The 27927-nt window shown below is 47.2% G+C and overlaps 1 protein-coding gene across 6 annotated transcripts in view; it reads right to left on the bottom strand.

The window, feature by feature from the left end:
• Positions 1-27927, bottom strand: part of Ptprg (protein tyrosine phosphatase, receptor type, G) — a 683913-nt gene that overhangs the window by 69492 nt on the left and 586494 nt on the right. For 4 of the 6 annotated variants that reach the window (XM_063273945.1, XM_063273949.1, XM_063273948.1 and 1 more), the window contains 3 exons: positions 26473-27241; positions 13604-13736; positions 1511-1597 (listed from right to left, as the gene is read on the bottom strand). In XM_063273945.1, coding sequence (XP_063130015.1) covers positions 1511-1597; positions 13604-13736; positions 26473-27241 — 989 coding nt within the window. The remainder of the gene's footprint in view (positions 1-1510; positions 1598-13603; positions 13737-26472; positions 27242-27927) is intronic. The other 2 variants (XM_063273947.1, XM_063273946.1) reach the window with 1 other exon arrangement.

The raw sequence follows: 27927 nt of genomic DNA on the forward strand, positions 1-27927 counted from the left end.
TGTAGCCAAACTATAAAAAAAAATGCATTTGATACTGCATAAGTCACAGTTAGATAGAGCCCATAAATACCTGAAGTTCCTTAAGATGACCTCGAGCTTGGTTTTAGGTGGACCTGACATATTTCCCTCAGTCTTAAGCAAAGAAGTTATCAGACTCCTTGTAACCAACTACAGACATGAGGTATCTCCTGGGTGATGCAGAGTGGGCCTTGCAGCAAGTCTACTCCCATGCTAAAGACCAAGCACATAAGCAGGCTGAGTATTATTCTGAGCACCCCAGACATGGGATGGGCAGTTACATTTGTGTTGTATCAGCCATGCTGGTTCTTTAAGGTACTACAGTAAGAAATGTCATCATTGATTGTGTATTCATTGGTTCACCTGATGTCCACAGGAGAACTGCCATCATGGACTAAGTAGAAAAACTGTTCACATGATGTTCACGGACCTGTCTCTTTTAAGAGAAGATCTTCGGGTTGAAAGCAATACAGAGAGGTTTCTGGCCCCATATTATCAAAGCTGTTTTGAAAGAACACTAGAAGTTGAAAACTTCCAACGGGTTCTTTTTAAAGAAGTTCATAGAAAGAAACAATGACCAAGGTCAGTGAGGCCATGCATGGGTCCAGAACTGCATAGCCTAAGGATGGGCCAGCCATGACCTTTCTCATTAACCTATCGAGATTCTTCCTCAGGTCTCAAAGCTCTGTTTCCTGGGAGTGTAAGTGAGATTTCACTGCACTACAGATCTACAACCAACAGAGACAAGCCATTCCATGGAAAAGGTTAGATATAAATTGTATAAATTGGTTTACTGAAAATCAAAAGGAACTCCTTACAACATAAGACAATTAACTAACCTACTAAATGATTTAGTATTAAAAGATTATGAATTTTAAACAGTTTATGTAAGATAAGTCTTATATAAATATTCTCGAGATGTTCAAATGCAGCAATTAGGACCACATGCACAACTTCCAGTGGTTTCATATAAAACTCTTCAGGTTAGGACCTTTTCAGGATATTAAGAACTCATGCACATTTACTTTTTTACGGAAAAGCATATGTTATAGCCACACTTGTTCATTTTCTGTCTTGTTCCTGGTTTTAACCCCTTACGTGCAAATTAAGAGAGTTTCACTTATTAGGCTTATGCTTATTCGAAAAACAGAGCTCTAAACAAACATGCAACATCTTAATTGATTTTTTTAAAAGAAAATGGGTGCAGCATACACCAGGCACGCAAGCACGGCGCGGCCACAGTGTTGCCAATAGAAACAGAAAATACGGCCCAGCCCACAGACAAAGCAAAGCAAGCACGCACTGGAAATGCTGCGGTGAACAGCAGCTTCCTGGAGGCTCGACTGGTCTCCCCAGACCTTACTAGCTGGCACGGAACAGGCGAGCATCAGCATTTTCTGTCTAGAAGACGTCCATCCCCATAGCAACAAAACAGAAGTTCTGCAAGCCAGTCCCAGCCATTGACTCCCCCATTAAGCTGGGCCGCCCTCACCTGCTCCCCTTCTCTCCTCTCTCCCCAGAAGAAGGCACTTCACGGGACCGTCGGGGAAAGCCCTTGGACTTTATTTTGTTACACCCTCTAAATGGACAAAAGACAAAAGAGAACATGTGTAGAAGACAGTATTTCAATTGGTCCCCCAGAGTTGCACACCAAAACCCTCCCCACCCAGACATCCCTACTGTCATGACTTCATTTATAGCATTTCCAAAAGGGCAACAGTCATATGCAAAAATGGCTAGCGTTAGGGAGGTCTCGGGCTGAGGTAACAAGGTAGGCTCATTCTCCAAAGCAATGGTTTATATATCAGAAGGTGGCATTATATTAATGTTGGCCTGTTTTTCACCTCTGCTGACACGTAGTCCCAGCAAGCAGACAGCTCCGAAGAGTACAGGGATTCCCAGATCTTGCTGGGTCTTCACTGCCCAGTGCCTATCACGTGACCTGCCTTCTGCCACCAACTTCTGTGCATTAGACAGGTCAGGGGTTTTGCCTTTTCTGCATGCATTCTTGTCACTTCCGGATAAACACTTCCGGATAAACACTTATATACAAGGCCCTCCGACAGACAGGGCCAGCACTTGGCAAGTTATTGCTCTATGTAGAGTCTAAGACATCTAAACACCTCGGCACCTGAGACTTGCCTGTCCATGTGAAGGATGACACTTGTGGGTGACTGATATTTGATTGCCCCAAGCCACCTGGGCTATAGAATTTCACAGTGAAATGAATCTTATTCTAAGTCTCGTTCACAGAACTAGAAGAAAAAAAAACCTAATACATAACCTTCTTGTCTGCAGGCTCCTGCTGAATCCTGTCCAGAAATGTAGGGTCCCAGGGACTGGACCACTTCTCAGTAACTGTTTCCTTCTGGGAACCAGTACCTCTAGCTTTTTAGTATTAATGTTTTTCTTCTCCCGTCATAAATAAGCTTTAAGTTCCTTTTTTTCATTACTAGATTGACTATTACATACAAGTGCTTGTCACTGGAGCTCACCTTTAGAGCAAGTAGAACTTGATTGGCAACAAGGTTGGAAGGGGGAGGGACTGATGGAGTTCAGAACTTCCTGTCTCCCTCTGTTGAGACTACTCTGTCACTACAAGGACTGTCCCTGAAACATCACGGATGTGCTGTGTGGCTGTGAAGACTAGTCTGAAGAAATCACGAGTGTGTTGGAATGCTTTTATAAATTTTCATAAAAACTTGAGATTTGCAGCTTCGAAAATATTTAGACTTTTTCTCAACCCTTAGCCCGGCTCTGAATTCTGCCAGATTTACTCTTTTAGGAATTTTGGAGCAGAGCTGGCTATCCCCACAGTTTTTTCCTCACGCACAATCATAAGCTCTTGAGACTCCCACCCGTCAACTGACAATACCATAGTGAGAAGCAAATGCCATAAATCAGTAACTAATGTCTCTTACAACCAAGGGATAACCCAATCAAGCACAAGTAACCCTGGGAGAGAAGGCAGTGAATTTCGGAGAGTCTGGAAGAAAATGGGTTACCCAGCCTAGAACAAATGCCCCAAGGAGTAAGCTTTCTGTTTCCTAAGCAGTGAGCTGGATTTAAAACTGTATCAGCCAGCACTTCCCCAGTACAACCTGTGCTATCTTTGAAGTATCAAGGAACATGTTTAAATGGCAACCTTTAGCTGTGCCTCCCTCCCCACTTTTGTCTAATGACTGTGTGTTAGCCTGTTCCAAGAGCTTCAACTGGCATCTCAGGGCCAACTCGGCAGCAGGGGGCCGGTTACTATAACAACTGACAGCCCTCATGAATTCTGAAAGGCCCCTGAGTAGCCATTTGGGAAACAGTTATTGAGCAAAAAGTTGCCCGGGATCGGAGGCATTAGCTGCCATGTGACTCAGCTCTCCCTGAACAGTTGGGAAGAAATGGGGGGTGGGGGGGGTGCCCATCTCCTGGAACACCTGGGGACCTCAAAATGTCCCCCACCTCCATTCCTTTCAGATTCTCGGGGCAAGACAGTTTAACACCAGAGTTACCGTAATCCCAAACCTCCAAGGCAAGTCTTATTTTGGCAACATGAAATGTGTCTTAGCTCTCCCCACAGGTTTGACACATTTTCAGGGTTGGAGAGCTGAATGGTAAAAATTATTTCTGATGGTTAAAAATCTTGAAATCCAGCCAGAGAGAGAAGTTCTAGGTAGAGATGAGCTGTGCAAGCAGTTATTAATTTAGAAAAAAATGACAAAAACCAAACAATAAAAATATACCAAATACCCATGGATGGTCTGCTTTTAGAAAGAACAAAGGTGACTGCTCCAAGCCACCAAAAATGACATTGAAGCCCCAGTTTTTCTGCCTTTTGGTTCTGGGATTAAATGTAGTACATGCAGAAGCCTTTGGAAAAAGCCTATGAAAGGCCAAGAAAGTGACCTTTGCTTGACAGGAAGGAAGTGTGGTTTGAGGGACAAACCTACGGCCATACTGAATGCACTATGACCTGCATGCGTAAGGCTATCTCTGAGCATTCATCTTCCATTTTTTTCCCTGCCTAGTCACAGCTCAAGTTCTCCTTGGCTCTCACTCCTTTTTCCTCTACCCTAGCTGTGGTCAAGTTTCTTAAAGAACTCACTGTTCCCCTGTATCATGGCTGTACCCGGGGGGGCGGGGGGTCACAAAATCAAGCTGGAAGCAGACAGAAGAGCGGTGAGGACAGATGCTGACATCTGTAACCATCACAAAGGAGCCACCAGGGTTGGCTCTGTCCTGCTCAGTGTTCCCACTGGGGCAGGTGAGAACAGTATAGCTGAATTTCCAGCTCACCGTACAAATGAGACAGCCAGCTGGGGAGTATGATAGATATTATTTTCAAATAGCCCAAAATTTAAAAAAGAATGTGCCGCTTTAAGTAGATCACTGGCTTGACATAACCTTTATTTACTTGTCCATCTCTACTAAGCCATGAGTCTGCAAAGCAAGAATTCTGTCGCCTACACGATTCTCCAGGGCCCTGAAGATGGGTGAGAAATGGTAAACTAACAATGGAAGGAAGAAATGGGCCAGCCACAAAGGCCTTAGTTCAGCCAAGCAGAATCCTAGATAGGATAAACTAATACTATAAGGAATGCCATCCTGGTCAGAAATTGTTTCCTCTCTTGGAGCAAGGCTGCTCCCTCCCTGATGCCCTCACTTCCAGGTAGGGCTTCTCTAGAATCAGAAGCATATGCATGCAGATAATGTTGGAACACACTTGCTGTCTCTGGTTCTTAGGGGGCTACAATAGGGGAATGCTCATTGGGGCTAAGCTGGGCTACGTATTACAGGCCTATTAAAAAATCTTAAAAGAGGTGTTGTGGTTCAGTGGTAAGAGTACTTAACTAGTTACACAGTGCCCTGGCTTCAATCCCCAGCGCCTCATGGGAGGGGGTACGGGGAGAGACAATGTAACACATGCTTTCTTTCATTCCACAATTACTGATGGCTTGTCCTAGCAGTTTCATACTTAGTATCCCTTCCACCACCTACCTAGGTAACAGCAAGTTCTTAGTACTGTGTCCTTCATGACTCTGCCAGGGTAGAAAGCAGGCTAATCTAAAGCCACAGTGAGCAAGCAAGGAAGTCTGATTGTCACTGTTACTACTGTACAACTGGAGGACCAGCCCACGTTCCAGAGAGGCCTGTGTGGTCAGTCACATGGCATGCTATCCCATGCCCACCCTGGGTAATCTGTTTGTCTGAGCCTCTGTTGTGCCAGTACAAATCCTTACACATGTGTATTTTGTCTGCTTTCATGGTCACTACACTCTGTCTCCCACTGAACATCCAGGGAAGAAAAAGAAATGCAGTGTCAACAAAACTTACTTGTATTCATGATAAACAGCACTTTGTTTGTTTGTTTGTTTGTTTGTTTGTTTTCAAGATAGAGTTTCTCTGTGTAGCCCTGGTTGTCCTGGAATTTGCTCCGTAGACCAGGCTGATCTTGAACTACTGGCCCCTGAGTACTGGGATTAAAGGCATACCACCACTGTCGGATGAATGGCATTCTTAAAGAGCAGATATCAACTCACAGAAAGGTCTAAAGGTGGAGCTCAGTGAAAGAGAGACCTGCTCCCACCTGCGAGTGTGACTCACTAATGTGAGCTGATTTGCCACAGAGCGTACTGAGTGCTTGGGCATGGGATCAAGAGGGACATGAATTCCCCAGATTAGAGCAATGCCAGACTTTAGTACACCCAGGGTCAGAGGCTACAGTTTCTATTTACAAAGCTTGCTGTCTTAAGGTCCAGAACCCATGAAGTTATCTTAGGCCTACCTGAGCAGTAAGGCTGTCTTGTACAACTTTGCTCTCCCTTCCCAAGCTAGAACTGTGATACTAAACCTCGAGGACATTAACAGTAATCAGCTGGAACTAAGGCAAAGTGGGTGACATTATTCTCCATCAAATTCTCAAACTAATAGTGAGATAGCTGAATATATTCATCACTATTCCGTTCCAAGAACACCAGAAGACATAATTGTTTCTCAGAGTGTTTGCTCACGTAACTTTGGCAAATTCAGAGGCCAAGTTGGTTCTTATCTAGACCTCCGGGTCAGGCGGCCATTTTTGTGAACACATCACACAACAGTAGCCAAACGGTTTCTTTGCCTGCGGTGTATTTGACCCACAAACATGAAAGCAGACTACATAGGATTAACTAACTGTTCCCACTCTGCATGTTACTCTCCTATCTGGGACAACACAGTATAACAGTTAAGATGGTGGGCCCTGGCAGGAGGCTGTGGGGTGGACAGATGGATCAGTGGGCAAGTACCCTTGTTGGGCAAACAGGAGGCCTGGTTCTTAGCCCAGCACCAGCCTAAAGCCATACCCTCAACTCTAGGTTGTAATACCAGGGCTACTCAGGATGGAGAGAGGAGGACTCTTGGGGCTTGCTTGCCTAGCATTAGGCTCATGGAGAGACCATGTCTCAAAAGGAAAGGCAGAGCATGCAGTGTCCTCCTCTGGTCTCTGCATGCACGTAGCACCCAGTACACATAATGGTGAGCTATGAAGTCAAGTTAGATGGGTTCAAATCAAGGATCTACCCACTAAAGATCTATCTGTACTCTGACATGGACTGAAGTAAAACAATGCTGTCGATTAAAAAAAATATGGGCTATTCAAGCCTTAGGGACACAAAAAACCACTCACAAACAAAATCTACCTTCAAAATAATAATCACAATTCTAGGTGTACACTGATGACTGGCTCAAGGTAGCTAACCTGTGCTATATATATCCCATACACACACACACACACACACACACACACACACACACACACACACACACACACACACATCAACAAGTGGCATGCCCCAGCACACCTGACACCTCTCCTAGCATCCACCTCAAATTAAGTAAATCAAAAAATTACCATCCAAAAGTGTCCATCTTTTGAGTGGCAGCTGCTGGGCTGTTCCACATCTTTTCTGGGCACCGATGCTATATAAGCATCTTGCTATGGTAGAGCAAGGATCCACTGCTCTTGCACAGAGCATCCTCAGTAGTAATTCAAAGCCAGTGCTTCTACCATCTAGAGTAGTAAGACCAAAATGGCACACTCTTCTTTCCCAGCATCTTCAAGAGCTCTGACTCCCCCTGCTACCCAGTTGTTCTGACTCATTTGAAATAGCTCTGAACCACTGAAACAGACTGCAAAATCTGCAATATTTACCATGCACATAGCTGGGAGCCATTTGTTGAAGGGGTAAGCATGCATTGGGTGACTTCCTTTCTGTGACCTGCCCTATTACCCTGTCTTCTGCCTGGACCACTTTGCCTGGACATCTTTCTGCCCTCGTTGTACTTTCTGTAGTGTTGCAGATTTGGGCTTTTCCTTCTCTGCAAGGTCAGCGAAGGATAAATTGTAGCATCCTATTTGCAACACCTCAGCTAAAAGCATTACAAAGTATATTTTCCCCTACAGACCTACACTGCCACCTGCTTTTACTCAGTAGTCCCCAGTGGACTCAATCCCAGACTGCTCAGATATTTTAAATCTGCCCTCACATATTTCTGCTTGAGCAAATCTCAAGTAACGAAGTTGTCCCTTTTGAGATACATATGTTGATATGATGACGTCAGTGAACCTAGATATTCAAGGACACATGTGGAGGTGTCCATAAACACAGGTATGCTTGTCTTCCTCACTTTGTATCCTCAGAGGCTAAGTCAAGTTCAAACGCAGCAGTTCCAGAGAGTAGGGCTACCATGGAGGACAGCCTGATCCTGTCAGACTTCATGGGAGTGAGAAGTAAACGGGCCATGAGTCTGCTGCAGCTACTAATAAGGCCTAGAGAGTACAGATGGCCCCCGAGAGCCGGGATGACTCCCAGGCTTCAAAGTCTTTTCCCTGGGGACGTGGGTGTAGGGGCCTGTTTTTACCCTGTTCCCACACAGGGAAGCCCTCCTCTGGAATCGCCTTTAGGCCATTAGGAGCATCATCTGCAGTGATTTTATTAACTTCATAGTCGCCCTTTTGTTTTTGGCTCGAAGCAGTTCTGCTCGGTTGGTTAACCTACATTTATACTATACTTAGCTCGAAATTGATGACTGAGCTATTTCTAGGCTACTGTGCATAATGAGATCATTCCAAAGAATAAACTCTAGATGGAGATTCCTAACTTTTTTTTTTTTTTGCCATGGCAAGATTGCTGGAAATTATGGATAGCTACGCAATGTGACTGCATTTAAAAGGTGTTTATTTTGATCTGCAGATTTTACTTTCTCACCTACAAACAGTTCAGGTATGCGAGGACCCAGAATTACATTTCTATTTTTCCTTCCAGTCAGATCTGGTATAACACTGTAGCACATGTGTACTTAGTCCCCATCTGTTCCACAGGGCAGACGTTTCTCACAGCCTATATCGCCTGCCCATATGCACTCGGCGCGTGTTTCCTTACTATTTTATAGGTAAGGAAACTGAGGCTGAAAGAGGACTCTTTGCTGAAGGCAGTACTTCTTAACTGGTCCCTCCCTCGTAGTCCCCAGCTCCTATTGTTGATTGGAGCTAATTTCTAAACCCAATACATCTTTTATACCACTGACACATACTATATCTGCATATAAGTCACACACACACACACACACACACACACACACACACACACACACACACACACACACACATTCTTTTTCACCTCCCCAGAATCAATTTTCACCCTCTGGTAATGACAACAACCTTTGTTAAAAGCATGTGAGTACTCTTCACGGAGCTGTAAGTCTGATAGAGTCTTCAAACCCAGGCGATGGCCAGGGTTCCTACGTCACCACTATACGCTCTTAGGTGTTGCCTCCCATACCTCAGCCTTCCCACACCCGTAGCCCTCCCACAACTGCAGTCTCTCGGTGCTTTTTGGTCACTCTCAGGGTGACGTCGTCCAGTGCTTCCAGGGCCTCTGCTATTCTACAGTCTGTTCCCTTGACACCGAACCAGTCTATCTGCTTGCTGAAGATCTCTCTGTCTCTGTCTCTCTCTGTCTCTCTCTGTCTCTATCTTTCTCTATCTCTCTCTATCTTTCTCTATCTCTCTCTGTCTGTCTCTGTCTCTGTCTCTGTCTCTGTCTCTCTCTCTCTCTCTCTCTCTCTCTCTCTCCTTGTTCCTCTCCAGCTTCCTCTCTTAAATTCTAGATGTTCAGTTGTCAGTTTCCCAGGGGGTTCTTCCTGGGCCTTCCTTCCCTTCCAGGCTGGGTTGAAGCCCAATACGCCCTTACCCTTCTTTAAATATTCTTTATACTTGGTTGTATCACTCACCTAATTCTTCAACGAACCCTGGGGGCCAAAGGGCTTTGTGTCTGAATCATCAAGCCCACCGCAATGTGTGGGACAAAGTATACAGGCACTGCATAAACAGAAGCAAGTGGCATCCAAGACTATGTCTATGCAAGGACAGAAATGGTTTCATAATTTCATAAATAAGAGAATACTTAGCCAAATCTTGTAAGCCGTAGCCTTTTTAAGTCTGGATAGTCCCCTCAGAAACTACCACTTCTAGCTTTTGGTTCATGCTTTTGAGGATAACAGTGGTGAGGCTACGTTTGGGCTCCAGAGTAAAACCCAGGCACAATGGGCATATTCCGCCTTTCCAGCTGCAAACTACTCTGGAGGTAGCCCGCAGTCTATGTGAGAAACACCATTTGGGGACCTCACTGGAGCTGTTCAATGATGAGGTCCCTTTCTGCTGGGATAGAGTGATGTGAGTCTAACACAGGCCAGCGGGCTCCCATAACGAACAAACCATGCCAGCCATGTCCTTATGCCCTTGTTCTGTCTTCGATGCCAGTCATCTCCTTATGCCCTTGTTCTGTCTTCGATGCCAGCCATGTCCTTATGCCCTTGTCTGTCTTCCATGATCAGCCACACTGATGCCCTGGAACTTTCAGTGCAATGAGTCAGTACTATGTGTTTTGGGGTGGTGCTTAAGGCGACTTGATTTGTGTGTCAAATACAACCACTGATGGGCTCCGATAACATTGCAGTTTGCCTGGCTCGCAGCAGCAATTCAACACATGTCGGTTTACTTCCTCTCCCAAGGTCAGAGGAAGTAAAGTAGCTACCACATAGATGGTGCCTCAGGAGACGGTGCCACGCAAGCGTTTGGAACAGTGGCTGGCCCTGGCAGTGGACCTGTTGAACACGATCACACTCTCAAGCGGGAAACAGACAGAGAGAGTTCAGAGATCCTTGATTTTGCCTCCTTTCCATGAATGATTGATTCTTTTGCGGGTGAACACACTCAGATCTACAATGCTGGCTGCAGAAGACTGCTGCCATCGTGACTGGCACTGTGGGTGCCCAGCTTGCTGCCTGCGGACACGATCCCGGAGGTTTGGATGAAATGCACTGCTTCTGTCAGCCATTTTGCCACCCGCTGCCTCTGTGCCTGAGAAGGCAGATGCTCTCCCACTCTGGCTTTGAAGCTTCGCCACCATGGGGACGTGTGTCCCAATTGTACTTCCCAGTTCTCTATGTAAGCTTCCCCGTGCTGCCTCCTTTCATGTTAATCACAGGGAAAATGTTGGACAGCAAAAAGGCCCTTGTCCCCTCTAGCCTGGTCTCATGCTTTGCCAACCTACCTGTCTTAACATGAACGCGGTTTTATTTTTCCTGCTGTCAAAATTTCCTTTTTCTTTTACAGACTTCATTTTTGTGCACCACCATTAAATGCCTGGTAAAAAGCTCAAATGTGGACTCTGCAGGATGAAGTCTAACACTCAGGGTATGTTAAATTAAACTAAGCTTCAGGGGGAGGGGGATAACATTCTGGTATGACTACTAGTATATTTTCCATTTGGCCTAATGGAGTTCTTCGGAAATGTAAACAGTTGTCATTTCTGTCTTAAGGGAAAGAGCCTCAAACCATCGGGGGTTCAGAGCTGTCTGTCTTACGTATGCAGTCCCCCCTGAATCCGAGTGCACAGGACCGTGTGCCCTTTAGCTGCCTGGGGTCTCTGTCTATCCTCCTACGCTGTTCTTCCTGATCTGTGAGACCATAGAGTGCAGGATGTAGTCTGTTTGGATTTCTGTTTTGTTTTGTTTTGTTTTATTCAGAACTGCTTGGTACAAGTTCACCACCTTCCTTCCCCCTGACTCCTTTCTATGTAGCCAAGGCTGCTGTAAATTTGCTGTACAAGCCACGTCGACCCCTCCTGGGTGTTCCTGTTGATGCCTGTTCTCTTCGAGACAGTTTCTCTGAGTAGCCCTGGCTGTCCATGAACTCAGAGATCCGCCTGCTTCTGCCTGCCTCTGCCTCCCAAGCGCTGGGATTAAGGGTGTGAGCCACCACCACCTGGCTCAGCTGCTTTCTTATGGCAGGATGAGAAGCCACTGTCGGCAGGGCTGCAGGTCCTGAAGCACTCCGGCAGTTCTCAATCTGTGAGTCTCTACCCTTTAATGGGGGTTGAATGACCCTTTCACGGGCCGCATATCAGATATCCTCCATGCCAGATATTTACATCACAGTTAATAATAGTAGCAATGTACAGTTATGGAGTAGCAAGGAAGGCAATTATACGGTTGTGGGTTACCACATGAGGGACTGTGTTAAAGGGTCGCAGCGATAGGATGGTTGAGAACCACTGTGCTATGTTCCCATGTGGGGAGTAAGTTATTCTCCCATACTTGGGGAAGCCTGAGACGACCACAGTATCCTGTCCTACTCAGTTGAGGACAGACCTGACCGTATAACGGCTGATCAGTAAATGCTTTCTGCTGAGCATTCCGTCAAAGTGCACCTGTGGTAACCAATACTCACCACTCACGCTAATGCTTCCTCAGAGCTGGACACATCTTTCCCTGCCTCTGAATGCTCATCCTCTGATCTCTGCCGTGGCTTTGCCTCTCCCCTAATCTCTGCTTCATACACAGCAAGTTATTCTAAAGTTAGACCCCATTTCTCTCAGTGTCAAACGCGAAGTGGTGGTGGTGGTGGTGGTGGTGGTGGTGCACACCTTTAAGCCCAGCACCAGGGAGGCAGATTTCTAAGTTTGAGGCCAGCCTGGTCTACAGAGTGAGTTCCTAGACAACCAGAGCTACACAGAAAAACCCTGCCTCAAAAAACCGAAACCAAGGAAGTCCAAAGGCTATGTAGGACCCAATCCCTCGTGCTGTGGCCTGTCTCCCCGACGCTCTCTTGTATTCCAATCATCTTGTATTCCAATCATCCTCACTTCCTGCTTGTTTCTGAACACTCCAGGCATGCTCCTGCCTCAGTCACTTATCTCAGCCTGCCTCCTGTATACTAGAAAGGGCATTTGGCTAGGCTAGGATGGGGTCCATTTTAAGTCTTTGCTTACAAATGATTGCCCAGTAAGGGTGTTCATGGCTGCTCTGAGCACTCAAAATGCTCACTTCCAGGCCCCAGTGTGACCCACCTTTCCAGATGTAGCTTTGTCCTTCCATATAGGAGCTCTCTTAGGGATACTGCATTAGACATTGCTTCTTGCCTGCCTCCACGGAGGCGCATAGCCGTGAGAGTGGAGCCTCTACGTCCTCAGATCTACTTTACCTGCCTCCACAAGATGCTGACTCAAACACAATGGAGCAAACGGGGAGACCATGAGGAGCGAGCCAGCGGCAGCTTGAGGGACGAGGGATTGAGGCTCACAGCTTGGGCGCTGCCCTTCGGTGTGGGAAGATGTGGTAGCCAGGATGTGAAGCTACTTCATCACCACAAACCAGCAGTGAGAAGGACTGCTTGCTCTTTGCCACTTTCCTCTTGTTCCTCTCTCTATTCAGCTCCTGGGTGGTGCTGTCCACTTTCAGGGTGGGTCTTTTCTAAGGACTCAGAACAATCTAAACCAACCATTACACCGGCTGTCCTAGTTTGTTGTCTATGGCTGTGATGAGTACCTTGACCAAAAGTGACTTGGGGGTGGGGGGTCAGGGGGGAAGGGTTTACTTGGTTTGCATGCCCAGTAAGGAGCACGCTGCTAAAACTTGTTAGACACCTGGGAGAACACCTGGATGTTTGAGAGATGGCCCCACATCTGGTTTAGCTTGACTCACTAAACTCAAGTAGCTGGGACTCTATAGGAAAGCTCTGGCACTTCCACATAGAGTTCATAAGCCCCTCGTGGGACTCACAGAGAACTCTCTAGATGACTGACAATGCTAAGGGAAGGCTGGCCTCAAGACGACATCCTTACCTCCCGCATACTAAATGCCACATGGTACAATCTAGCTTTCATCAAAAGGGTATGAAATATCTTAAAGATAAAGGCCACTTAATGTAGTGTATGGGTACTGCAAACTAAAGGCACATCTGACAGAGGCTGGGAGTGCTGGGGAACTTGCCAGGTCCTTTTGTGGGTTTAGATGACTAAAATCCAAAGCAGAAAAGGGATTTGAACCCAGCAAGTACCAGAGCCTTGATGTTAGTATTGATCTCCTAGATTACCAGAAGTGCTGGGACCCCAGAGGCAGGTCTAGCCCGTGCCACCTTCCCGAGACAAGAATGTCTCCATGTGAGAGACACGAGGTAAGGGACTCACATTGCTTCAGTGTTCTGAGCACGGAGGTCATGCATTCGACTCCCCAGGGATCGGTCCCCGGCCGGCCACCCACCCTGCGTACTCACCTCCAGTACACGAGCACGGCAATGAGGAGGACGAGGCACACGAAGGTCAAGGCTGAGACCACAATCAGGGGGATGATCCACTCCATCCTCCCAGGGGAGGGGCGGCTTATCATTCCGGAGGTGTTCTTCTCAGCTGCAAGACAAACATCCCAGTCAGTGGACAGATGAGAGCGAGCCCCGGAGCCAACGCACGGTGTTGAGCTCCACGCTGTGGAGAACTGGGATGTACTCGGTTCCAAACCACCTGAGGGCAAGCGGGGCAAATGGCTGGCCAACCTCAGATACTGCGCTTGTGTAGGTGGCGCCCTCTAGTGGCCAGCAGGATAGATCTGCTGGTGAGAGTCAAGGTGAGCTCTGCGGAAGACCGACTTCAGTTTTACTCCCAGGATGTTCTCTTGGAGGCTTGAGAAGGGTTTCCTAGATGCAGGAACCAGGACAAACTGGTTGGAACTACAGTGTTCTCTGGTGTTTTTTTCTTCTTATTCATCACTCTGTTTTACCATGGCCAGCAGACTGTTTGGAAACCACCTCTGGCTAACAGATATAGTCATGACGGATCATCCATCCAAATGAGGCTCCCTGCTCTGCTGGCTACAGTGGGCCTGGGTCAGACATTATGACAGTGGGGGTCTTATCCCAGTATCTAGAAGCCCATAAAAGCAGATATTAGCAGGCTGGAAAGATGGATCAGTGGTTAAGAGCACTGACTGCTTTCCAGAGGTCCCGAGTTCAAATCCCAGCAACCACATGGGCATCTGTAATGGGATCTGATGCCCTTTTCAGGCAGATCTGAAGATAGCTACAGGGAACTCATATAAAACAAATCTTGTTTTAAAAACAGTAGCCAGATGGTGGCTCCTCTTCTTATCACCACTGTAGGGTCTACCCAGCAGGACCAGTCAACAGATCCCTAGAAGGATTGGTTTATCCAATCACCTCCCCTCAATCTTTACAAAAGCCCAGACTGACTAAGGATAGGGAATCAGCCCCCCACCCTCGCCACAGAACATCCCTGCCTCTAAACGGCAGCCTGAGGTTCCACGTAGAGATCTGACCATCGGTGGAGTTCTCCTGGTCGCCTAATACTTCTCACCCCAGCAGATCTTTCTTCCAGCATCTAGGATCTTCGGAGGTCTCCAGATGTGTTAGCAGGACAGCTGAGTCTCTCTAGAACTATGGGACGGGTGCCTGGGAACGGTTAGGGCTGCTACTCCTCACCCGGGGGCATCCTTTGCCTAGATGATAAGTTAGGAGGAGGAGAGGCAGACCTTTGGAGGACTAATCTCAGTGTTACTAATGCTTGAGGCTTGAGTTGGGGAAATAGCTAAGGCCAGTACTAACACTAACCCAAGGAAGGGAAGTTTGGGGTGAGACTAAAGGGTGAAGTGTGTTTGGAACCAGAAGAGGGCATCAGATCCCATTACAAGTGTGTTCTGGATAGAGGAACTGTGGAAGCATAACTGCGAGGAGGGACCAGGATAGAAAACTAGAAATCAGATCAACCAGGGCCTTGTGGGCTGAATCGAGGGCATGGATTTCAGTCCTAGTGGTGCTAACTGTAGGGTTTGAAGTGGAGGCAGACAAACTTCACACACTCATTCTCTCCTCTACACACTGTTTTAATGACAAAGCAGTGGCAACCGCCCAGAGGAGTCAGAGTTGCACATGATAATTTTTCAGGGTTCCAGCAGGGGTCAGTTCAGTCAGGCAATTACCTGGCTGCTGGTTGGGGCATCTCAAAGACCTGAAGGTCTACTAATGGGAGAGGTAAGTGTCAGGAGGTTTGACAGCAGAAGCCACATGACCAATTAACTCTGTTTTTACCCTGGGATGCCCTCAGGTACTAGGGGATGCCTAGTGGCTTTTTGTTCTCCCATACCTTACAGAAACAATTCTTACCTCTGGTTCCACTCATTTCTAAACAGTCTCTGCTATTGCTGCCATACTAAAATCTGTAAGACCACTACAGAATTGTCTTGGCTTTTGGATGACCACTGGAGTAGCCCTGTAGTTGTGAGGGTGAGTGACACACACCTGAGTGTGTATCCCTGAAACTGAGTGGCATCTGTCTACACTGGGGGCATCTGTCTGGCCCTTCCTTTTCCTTCCCAAGATAATCAAGGTCTGGTTATGATCTTCACATAAGCCCTGGGCAAACAGAACGGTGACACAAAGGCTCTTCCAGGTCCGAGGAGAGAAGGTTGTGAGTTCATAGCTAACTCTGGTGGAGCTGGGCTGAGTTCCGTCATCCTAGCATTGTGTGGTGCTGTGTGGCACTATTTGCAAAGGCAGCATTGTACAGGGGACCGCAGTCCACAGTCACCTGCATCCTGATAGTGTTTGATTTCAATCGTGGCCTACCTGTGGTCCATGGCAGTCTTTCTTTGAAGGCCTAAGACAGGGGTACTACTAGATGTCCAAACCACGTGAAACCAACCCCGTTGCCAATCTCACAGAACTATCTTGTCTTTGGTATTGGAGACCTGGGAGCGGCTCCATTCCCTGTTAAGAGTCCACAGTGTTCCTCTTCTGAACCATAGATTCCTGCTCAGAGAGAGTAGGACGAGGGCCCAGCCAGCCAGTCTGCCGAACTATAGTCATGTCTAAGCTCTGTCCTCACTACCTCTAGAGGGTGAAGCAGGGCTAAGGTCACAGAATCAAATCTCGACTCTGCCACCACATGTGTAGCCTTTAACCAATAACCTAAGTGTGTTTGTTCCTGGACTCCGTCATCCATAAAGCAGGATGGAGAGCACATGCCACGCAGGAGTATTAGGGGCTGTCATGGCTATTTTTGGTTGTCAGGTCTGGGATTAACTAAAATTCAAGTGGCTGGGTACACCTGGGAAGGATTTTCTAATTACTTCAAGTGGGAAGACCCACCTTTAATCTGGACCTTTTAAGGGAGAAAGTTCCCCCTTAAATCTGGGCCACGCCTTCTGGTGACAGCTTATATAAAGAACACAGAAGAAGGAAGGGCTTGCTCTTTGCCTGTTTCCCCTCCTCACTCACGCTGGCAAGCCCATTCTTTCCCTGGCATCCTCCCAAGGCCTACTTCACCAGGATTCTGCATATGCCGAGGACCAGCTGAGACATCCAGTGTCACGGTCTTTCTGTCAGGAGAGAGCCACGGTTCAGACCACAGCCCGTAAGCCACTCTAATACATCCAGTTTCCATACATCACAGATTCATGCTGTCAGTTCTGTTTCTCTAAAGAACCTTGACCAATCCAGAGATTCTCACTGAGAAGATGTGTGCAGAATGGCTGCAGGTGTACCCACTCCAGGCAAATGCAGAGCAAAGTCCACCATCACCCCTGAGGCTCGCACAGCACAGGTCACACATGGGTTTTCTACAGCCCTGCAGGCTCCCTAAAGCAAGGCTGACCTCCATGCAGCTCTGGATAAGTGAAATACTGTTAATAATTACTATTGTTAATTTCCTCGTGACTCAGTTTCTTCCTCTGTAAAAGGAGGAAGCAATACCGAGCCGTGCATTGTGGAGTAAATACATACACGACACTTAGAATGCTGCCTGGTCCTTGTCCTGGCTACCATTAGCTGTTGTGCCTGTCACCATCACTCCTGCCATCTGAAGTAGCATCGCCACGTCAGCTCCATCACCGGTCTCTACACTAGCAGCCTGGAGCAACACCAAGGGGATGGGAACACTGCCTGGGTGGCTGCTGAATCTGGGTGTGGGGGATCACATAGTATCTCGGACAAACACAGCACGAGCACAGGGTTTTGCCTACCTACCTGCCATGAGCCTGCCTGTAAGACACCGGAGTCCCAAAGCTGGCCTTGAGGGGAGACCCACCACGTTCTTTCTATTTCATACTTTCAAGAAGACAGCTGTCCCATTGTTGAATCAGTCTATGACCCCAGTGAAGAATGAGCTGCTAGGAGGTACTAAGAACTACAGTATATCTGTAGCCATTTGCTCAGGCCCATGATGGGACAGACGGTACAAACCTATATATATGTGCTGTGGTTTTCTTATACATAACATTTATGATAAAGTTTAATTAATAAATTAGAATAAGTTATTAATAACAGTAAAAATGGAAAGAATCCTGGAATAAAAGGCACGTGGCTATCATCTTTTCCTCTCAAAATAAGCATTCCTTGAACATAAGGACCATGATAACGGGCCGTGTTGATCTGATGACTAAGTGACCAATGAAGTGTAGGTGCTGAACACGGTACAGACACGAGAGGTAATTCACTTTCTAGACAGCATGGCTTTAAGACAGTATGACCTTCCTTTCAAGATTCTCATAACCAGGCAGAGGCAGATAGATCCGTGTGATTTCTTTGAGGGGCCAGACTTCTCAAAATGATACACATAATTGCTAAATTCTATATCCTTTTTATGTCGTCTGTACAGGGGTTGACTGCTGGTAACTCAAGCGGCAGAAAGCAAAGCCTTGAGGACTCCTGTATAAAGGTCTCAGTTCAACCGAGGCAGCGTAGGCCTGACAGCAAGATCCTGGACCTCAGTTCAGGAGGACCTGGCTACAAACTGTGCAGCTTTGAGCAAGTGATGGGCCCGTCTTAGCCTCTGGTCCTGCCTCTATTAAAGGAGAGCTGGCGATTACATTCCCTTTACTGGGCACAGAGGATTAAAGGATGACCCACGCAAGCTGAGGCTAAGTTATGCCTGTATAATTCACCAGTCAAATGCAAATGAACCCTTGGGGCCCTGGTTCAACGCTAGCTCGATCTCACTCGTTGAGGAATGTCCAGAGGGAGCACAGTAATGCGGGCAGGGCCTGTGAATGTCTACCTCAGGTGCTCACGAAGCTGCTGCTTCTAACCAAGGGCACCAGTGGCTTATGCCACCAGCCCCGCCTTACGCAGAGGAGGGTCTTGGGCTCTCAGTATGTACTTGCTTCAGAACCTCCTTCCAGTTGGAAGCGAGCAACTGGCTAGCCCACTCTCAGCTATGAAGAAGGGAGGTAGGAAAAGCATAACCGCCTCCCTTCCTCTCAGTATTCATTTTCACATCCAGCAGTAATTGAGTAGAGTGCCTTCGTTCTGTTTAAAAAAAAATTCAAAAAAAGAAAAGAAAAACAGTTTTCAGTGGCATATGTCATCACTGAATTAATGCTGTTTGCCTTTTACTGGCTTGGCTCTCATCCCAGTAGAAGCAAATAAAAACCGAGTACAATGTACTATAAATGCGACAGGCAGAGAGACATCAGATGGACCCAGCTGAAGTGCTTCCTGCCTCACGGAAGGACTCCGCTCCAGCCACAGGTCAGGAAGGACGAAGACCGGATTGGTCGTGAGAAAAGGGTTCCTTTCTCTCTTACGGAGAGACACGTTAGGAGGGTCTCCACACTCACCAGCATACGGCCTGTTCTCATCGAGTGTGACTTCGCCGTTCTGAGTGATGCCTCATTAAAAACCACCCACTGTGAATAAAAGAGGCTGCTCTTCCCTCTTCCTCTCTCTCTCTCTCTCTCTCTCTCTCTCTCTCTCTCTCTCTCTGTGTGTGTGTGTGTGTGTGTGTGAGCGCATAATATAAAATTTACCGTTTTGAGCATTTCTAAGTATATAGTAAGGGTATAAGTAGGGTTAGGTGTTAACCCTGCTGGGAAGCTCATCTCGATAACTTTTTGATCTTACAAAGACGAAACTGTGCTTGCCGAGTCACACCCTTCCATCAGCTCTCCCAGACTCTGTTCCACACAGAACTGTCAGGTCGAGGGTCTTTCAGAGGAATCACACAGGACTTGTATTAGTGACTGGCTTATTTCACTTAGCATTTCACGTTTGTCCTTGAAGGCTGATCCAGGGTGTGTGTGTGTGTGTGTGTGTGTGTGTGTGTGTGTGTGTGTGTGGTGGGGAGGGTTTCTGTTTGCCCCTCCTACTCCCCCCTGACAACCTACAGGGATCCTTCCAGTGCTCAGTAATGCCTCAAGAATGCTGCATTTTGTTCTTTCATTCTCCGACGGACATTCCGGTTGCTTCCATGTCTTGGCCACCCTGTGCGCGATGTGGCTAGGAACATACAGGGACGCCTCCTCCAGCCGCTGCTGGGAACTCTTCAGGATGCCCACCCAGAGGTGGAATTACTGAGTCCTTATTTCATTCCATTTCCACTTTTTTTTTAACCCCCACCTTACCCTGATTCCAGCCTCCGTTTTAGGATTTGGTGTTTCACATTAAGAGTTGTCGATGAGTTACGAACACACACACAGACACACAGACACACAGACACACACACACAGAGACACACACACACACACAGAGACACACACAGACACACACACACACAGTTACACACAACAGGACCTGGCTCTGTGTTCTAATTGACATGTGTGAACCACACTAGACTACCATTTATCTCCAGTTGTACCCATGCCCAAAGTTCTCATTAGCAAAACTCCCAACTCCACAAATGGCCTGCTTTGCGAGATTTTGACAATCAAAGGATGATCTGTCACCTCTGGTAGACCTCGGAATGTTGAGGGTGTTCAGCCATTCCCGATGTAGTCCAAAGGTCCCGAGATAACCTGTCCTAACCCACTAAATTGCTACCAGGGACACATGAACCATCCTGTAGTTTTAATCATGTTATTTGCACAATAGCCAAGACGTTGAAGCAACTTGAATGGCCACCAATGACCTGCCAGAGGGACACCAGACCCACCATGTGGTCCCGAAATTAGTTGGCAACAAAAGCCATATACAAACTGGCATCAACTACTCTGCCCCACCCCGCCCCAGTTTCATCTTCCTTCTTAGGGCTTGGTTTAGAGCTACACAGACTTTCCTGGTTCAAAGATCACATGTAGTATGGGAGGAAAAAGCTTTGAGGAACCAAATACTTTTTGAGAAGAAACTAAACCGTGTTTGGCAGCCAGAGCTTCAGCTCCCCAGTGATGATATTTATCATGGCACCCACGAAAACAGCAAACAAGTACACAGGACGCAGCTCACAAAAGGAAGCAGACCACTTAGCCGGCCGTGGCTGAATCTTACCTGTGGCACCCTCTACAAGTATCATGCCATGTACTTAAAGGGAAATACACAATATTGGTCCTAACCTATGGAGAGCTCAGTGTTGTGTTCCTGGCTTCTTCTTCATGCTAGAGAACTTACTCTGATACTAATTTTTTAAAAATATTATGTGTGTGTGTGTGTGTGTGTGTGTGTCCGTGTGTGTGTGTGTGTGTGTGTGTGTGTGTGTGTGTGTGTGTCCGCGCGCGCGTGCTGTATTTGTAAGTGTGAAAGCCAGAGGACAATTGGTTTGCTCCTTCCATCACGTGTTCTGGGGACGGAACTTAGTTGTCAGTCTTGATGGCAGCTACCTTTAGCAGCTGAGACATTTTACTGGCTTTGGCCTTTGAATCACAGATGATTCTCCTCCCCTCTCTCCAAGGAATCTTCCTTCAAAGGAAACGAGATAGAGTCGGTTGCTTTGGCACTGTTGATGTCCTCTCGCTGTGGAGTGTGTGCATGGCATTCCCTGGTCGCATCCCTGGCCTTTGATGCCACCATGAGTACCTGCTCCACAGCCCTGCACAGAGGGATGGAACACCCTATGGAGAACTTCTGCTCTATGCGGGAAAGGGTCAGCTTTTGAAGAATGCACATTTCCAGTCACCTCACGATGCTTACTGTGGGAACTAGTACCAGAACACACAGGATCACCTCAGACTAACAAAGTGACCTGGATGTGGTCCTTTACCCCCTAAACTACGGTTTCCTCAGGAGCTTGGAGTGGTGGTAACTGTGGCAACAAAGCTCTCAAGAGAATGCCTCAGGGCGAGTGACACAGGAAGGTGGCTTCAGCATGGGAAGAGCTCTCAAGGTACAACAAATGGGAACCCAGGATGTAATTATTTCAAAAAGTCACTTTTTAAAGTTGGGCCCCTTGGAGCTTGAGGTTTTCAACAGTTTTTCAAGGGAGCAGGTGTCTAGATCTCAGCATCCCCCATTATGGCTCAGATGCAGCGGAGCAGAAATTTAGGAACTGCCTGTGTCCCTTTTTGCAATCGCAGCTCATGGGCCACATAACTCCAAGCCACAGGTGATACAGTTTGTTGTCTCACGGTTTGTCATCTGCAACCCCTGACCCTCTCATCACCTTCAGCACCCAGCTCAGGATGGACCGGGAGGGGAAGTAAGCATGAACTGAAAACATAATTTCTTTCAGCTAAGGAGACACAGACAAGCCTCACCCCCAATCATGAGCTTGCAACTGACACGGACCCTGAAATGTTCCTGCCCATGCATGCTGTCCCCATACACTACCTAGGAACTCCCTCGGATGCCTTCAAATCTGCCTCTACATGGCAGGCTGTGGCTCCTAAGGAGGAGCCATTTTCATGCAGTGCTTACCCAGAGGATGCCTGGCACTAAAGAATGCTAGGGAAGGGTTTGGTGAAGAATACACACAGAAAGAGACACATACACACACAGCACAGACACAGACAAAAACACAGACACAGACACACACACAGACACATACAACACACACACATACACACACACACACACACACACACACACACACACACACACACACACCCCTCCAGGCCCCTCGACCCCAGCCACTACAGTGACCTGTGACAGCAGTGGCCACTCTAGCCATGGGTAAATGCTAACTAACTATTCCCACCTGGTCCAGAAACACATTTGGTTGGGCTTCTGCCAAAGCTCATTGCCTTTTAATATTTAAAACCAGGGATACTCTGCACAAAAACTAGGATTTCTGACTTGCAAGAAGTTTCCAGTGGCAATGGTCAGAGCAGAGAGGGCCAATATTGAGGAAAGATAGGTTGTCTAGAGTTCGCTGTGGTCCTCTACTCTCCTTGATCTCCTTGTCTTTTCTCTCACCACAATGCCTCCTCTGATTTCTGCTGCCTATTTGGGTTTACCACGCCTTTTGCAGAAGGATTTCTTTCCATGCTCCCTAGGAGACAGCACTAAAGGTGTCCTCCTGGGGAGTACAGCGACCATGTCACCACCATAGAAGGACCTGAGCAAGCCTTTGGGGAATCCTGGCTGAAATGAGACATGTTTTTCTCACTTTAGGCATTGCCGAGTCTTCAAAGACACTGAAGATTGATTCACTGACTGCTCTTTTCTTCATGGGAAGAAAATATAACTGTGGAATAAACAAACGTATACTCAAAGTCTCTAAGATCGATCACCACTAACATTGACAATGGTGGTTATTTCAGTTGCAAGAGCCAGATGGACGGCATGTTGTGATGGATGGGAAGGAATGAGATCCTGGGACTGCAAACCACACCGATGAGACTTTGTGTCTTCCCACCTCTAGTTACTCCAATCCTTTATTAAACAACAGACACATACATGTTTGCATTTTATACCAGACGCTGGAAAATGACATACTGTGGACCAAACGCAGGCAAATGCCTGTCTTATAAACAGACGTGCTTAATGCAGTCACAACCCCACAGCTGACATAGGGGCTGCTTGGTGTTGTAAGGATGAGAGCCATGACCTGTAAAAACTGTGTACTGTTTGCTCTCTTCCAAAGCTTTGCGACTTGTGATCATAACGGAAAACCGCTTTCAAATTCAGAATTATCTCTGTGGCTTTAGGGAGAAGCAGTTCTTTCTGCTCTGACTATAGAGATCACAGGGCGCATGAGTGCTGCTGGGTGGGGGCGGGGCGGGGCTGATGTATCCCAGGCTGGTCTTGAACTTCTGACCTTCTCTCACTCTCACCCTCTGAGTGCTGGATTATGGGGCTGTGCCACCTTGCCTGTATGGTATATATGTGGTGCTGAAGCACAAAGTCAATTTTGCTACATTATCAAACCCCCACTAGGTCATTTTAACTCCAGGTACTTGGAGCTGCTCCTTAATGTTCATTCAGATTGCAAAATAGACCTCCAGGTGCTACCTCAAAGCTCCCATTGTTACTAGGCATTTGGCTGCAGGCACTCCCCAGTTCTCAGTACTAATAAGACCAGCGGCTTTATCAGCATGATCTTCTGCTCTGACTGGGAAGCACTTATCAACTGTATTCTGCAGATAAGCAGAAACTTTGCTTAAGAGTCTAGTGAATGGAAGGAGGGGTAGCTACTGAGTTGAGTAGCTACTCCTGCAAAATCTAATTGAAGTCTCCCCAGAGGGATGAAAGCTGTTCTGAGGAGTCCCAAGCTCTTCCCCCTGAGTCTGGGGTCCAGCTCCTGTTTGCTCTTTCAAGACTCAGTCTTGGAACCCTGCCTTTCCACTTAAGCTAGAAACACTCCCAGTTCAAGCCCATAGCAGATACTGTTTTCAGACACTTAATAAAAGAAGTGTTTCTCAGAAGGTGACTGAGTACATTCAATCCAATGCCGTCCCTGGTCTTAAAGAGGAAACACACTGGCCCAAGCCACATGGCCATGTCCATCTCTATGAACAGGTAAGTGTTCTTGAGGAAAAGTTAATGGCACAAGTCACTTCTCTTGCTGGTATCTACCCCCTGGTTTGCCATTTCAATTAAAATCTAACCTCCAGCCTAGCTAATGCTCCCTTCACTATCTTGATTTTCCCAGTATCCAAACTCCATCCTTATTACTGTTCCTTCCTCTCTGTGGTCCACTTCCACAGAGTGTTCAACCCTCCTAAAGTCATTCCTAGTTCAGGATCTTTCCACCTGCCATTGCGGCAGACTAGAATGTTCTTCCAGGGGTCAGTGAGTGGCTAACACCCCACACTGGCCTCTCTGCAAATTCTATGTAAGGTCATGCAGTTTTTTCTGGGCTATCCTAAACCTTTCCCATGAGCATGTATCCCTCAGAGAACAGAAGTCTCTTCCTAATGCCTCATCTAGAACCTGGTATATACTGTGGGGGAACTCCTTACTTCTTTATTATATTTAAGTGCTAGAAATCCAACTGTTACACAGCAGTTTCTCAAGGGGAATGCCTAGCTCACATAAGAACTGTGTCGTCTGTGGCTTCACATTTCTTTCATCCACACAAGGCTCCTGTGTCTTTCCATCAAATGGCCCCACACTTAACAACACCCATGGGAGACTCCTTCTTAGAAAAAAATTAGTTCATAGCAGCTTTAAGGGAAAGTAATTCAAAACATGAAAATGTATTCTAAGTTGTATCTTAACATATGAGATCTCAGCTTTAGATGAATTTTAATGTTTACAAGTGCAAAAGCAAATAAATATTTACCAGTTGCCTTTTTTTTTTGCACTCATAATTCCACAACAGCTTAAATGAAAAAAACATTGTTGCTAAATGTCTTGCAGTCTGGCAACATGAAGGGTTTCTTATTAAGAAAAGCCCTCACAACAATCTCAGCCCCTCATGCCACAGCTCCAGCACAAGCGTCCGGATGGCTCATTAAGATCTGAGCATGTGACTGAGGTGAAACATCAACACTGGTGTCAACTACCTGAGGATCTCCACAAGTGGAGGCCAAGCCAGTCACACCTGCTTCCCCAGGCTAGAAATGGGGTGTTTCACATAGCCCCCCAGGGTTTAAGGATAGCCAGCCACCTTTCCACTACATCTGCCTCCCCTGCTACAGATGGAGATTTCATGTGACTACCCATGGCTTGTCACGGCTACCCTTCCTGATGGGGTACGATCACAGACTACTAAGACTAGGAGTCTCCGGACTAGACACATCACCTTTTCTCATTTAAGGTGTGTCTCTATCCTCCTCATAACTGTCAGCCATGACATCCTGACTATATCTTCTATCACTCTTTCATAATCAAACATCCCAGTTGGGCAGTTTCCTGGCTTGCCAAAAAGAAACAACAACAACAACAACAACAACAACAACAACCAAACAAATAAAAGAACAAAAAGCAAACAACAACAACAACAACAACAACAACAACAACAACAAAAAACCCATCCCAGCAGCTTGCTCTCCAACGTCTCTGCTACCTAACTCCTTGGAATGTACTCTAGCTGCTGTCAGTCATCTTCCCGTCATCCCCTCTCTTTCAGAATGCAGGCAAGGAACTCCCCTGGCAGATTATCCAGCCTAATGCAGGACACAACAATGGCTACCTAGAAATAGATTGTTTGCACTTAATAAATGATTGAGGAATAAAAACATGTGTGTGTGTGTGTATATATATATATATATATATATATGTATATATGTGCGTGTGAGTGTATGTATGTGTATGTGTGTGTGAGCACGTGTGTACATATGTGTGTGTGTGGTGTATGTATATATGTGTGTGAGTGTATGTATGTGTGCATGTGTGTGTACACATGTATACATATTTGTACATGTGGGTATATATATATATGTGTATATGTGCGCATGTGTGTATGTGCACTCAGGTTTGGGTATCACGTGTACATGTATGTGAAAATCAGAGGGCAACTTTTGATGCTACCCCTCAAGAGCCATCCATCTTAGCTTTTTGAGACAGGGTCTTTGGCTAAATTCAAACTCACAAAATAGGCCATCAGGCCACTGAGTCCTAGAAATCCGCTTGACTCTGTTCCCCGAGTGCAGGGGTTACAAGTGCATGTAACTATGCTTTGCTTTAAAAAACAAAACCCATGGGTTTGGGGCTTAAACCTCAAGCTTTTGAGGCAAGCAATTTCCTTTCCTTTGGCTGTTACCCTTCCCCCTACCCAGGAATAAGATCAGATTGAGCAAACTTAGAACCAGCGCCTACTTCTCTGTCTGAGGCCTTGGGTTCTCCTGAAGCAAAGACAGAAGGACAGGGAAAGACTTGTTCCTGTGAAAGAATGCATCTTATCGGTATGACACAGAAAGACGTGGTTGCATGCATAGACATGATCAACCCCAAGGAACAAACTAGTTCCCCAGCCCTCGCTCCTCAGCCCCTCAACCTTTAGAAATAGGTCAAGTCTGTTCACGGTAGCCCAGACCCTCACTTACCTGGGTTAACAGTGATGAATTTGCTATCCTCGGAAAATCGGTCCCCTCGGGATATAGGCTTTTTAGATGGCATTTCAGGCCTCTTGGGATCACTCCCTGAATAATGTTCCTCTGTGGCTGTTGGGGGCACTTGGGTGGCTGTGTCCACAAGGGTATCCAAGCCTGGGTCAACATGGCCCGGCTGGTCTGTGACAGGGGCAGAGTGGTCCTGCCTGTGCCCAGGTATAGTCTGATGTCCTCCCTCCTGTGCAGTCCTGTGAGGGGAAGAGGGGGTGGGGGCAGGTGCAGTCTGGTCGCTCTCTGCGGCTGTGTGAGTAGCCTCACTCTTTTCCTTCTTCTCGGAGTCCTTTTCCTCCTCCTCCTGCTCCCGCTCACCATCCTCACTCTCGCTCTTCTCCTCCTTCTCCCCCTCCTCTGCACCCTCACCGTCCTTGGTAGGCGCCGAGTCACCATCCGGCCCAGGGGAAGCTAAGGCCTCGGTGGTGGCAAGAACTGGCCTCCCTGCCTGCTTGCTGGCTGCAGAAGCAGTGGGAAGGCGTGTGGGCCACACGGTACTGGGGAAGGAGGATATGCCACCACCACCGAAGCCTAGGCCTGCCAACAGCGTGCTGGTGACCACAGAGGCCACTGTGGCTTGGCTGCCGCTGGAGGAAGGACCCATCCCGGTTGCCATGGAAACAAATGAGAAGGGGATGCCGGAGGATGTCCAGGTAGAAGAGCCGGAGCTGATGGGGGCCATGTCTGCTGAAGAGGCAGGAGAGGCTGTCGGCTGAAAGGGTCACCCGGGGTGTGGAGAGAGGGAGATGAAAAAAAAATGTAGAGTGTATCAATAACCAAGAATTAGCTCGAGGCCCTGTTCTGCAAAACCCCAGATTGTAGTCTCCTATAGGATGGGTTTTCATAAACTATAGTGTGGAAGTTGACTACCAGGTTACCCTGGGTAACCAAGTCTTATTTCAGTGGCTTTAAGATGACTTTGAATTAAAACATAACTATAGTGTATGAAATCCAGATGTTCTTTTATATGGCTCAGGGCTGGGCTAGATGGGAAAACAGAAGTATTATGAGTGGACAAGCAATGAGTCAGTCATAAAGTGTTCAGGTCAATGCGCCATGGGGAGGGGGTGGTGAGAGGCAGGAGTCAGTGCTTCAAGTCGACGTGTGCTGTTCCGCTGGCGACTGCCTTAGCTGTGAGATGTGAAGGACCAGCAGATGGAGTCAACACCGCTATCATTCAGCAAGGCAGTCCACAGAGCCAGAGGGAAGGCAGCCAGCCCAGGGCAGCAGTGGTAGTGGCAGAAGCAGCAGGCACACTCTGGACATGGGATCTAAGAGGTGGGTCCTGTCTCTCTGCAGCTTCCGGTTGAATGCAGCCCAGTCACAGAGCTTTTGGGGTGTCTGCAGTACGAACTCTGCCTGGCAGACTGCAGCACCCTGGGTAACAGTTAGGCAACC

This window comes from Rattus norvegicus, chromosome 15, assembly GCF_036323735.1.
Source record: "Rattus norvegicus strain BN/NHsdMcwi chromosome 15, GRCr8, whole genome shotgun sequence".
In the NCBI taxonomy this organism is placed as follows: Eukaryota; Metazoa; Chordata; class Mammalia; order Rodentia; family Muridae; genus Rattus; species Rattus norvegicus.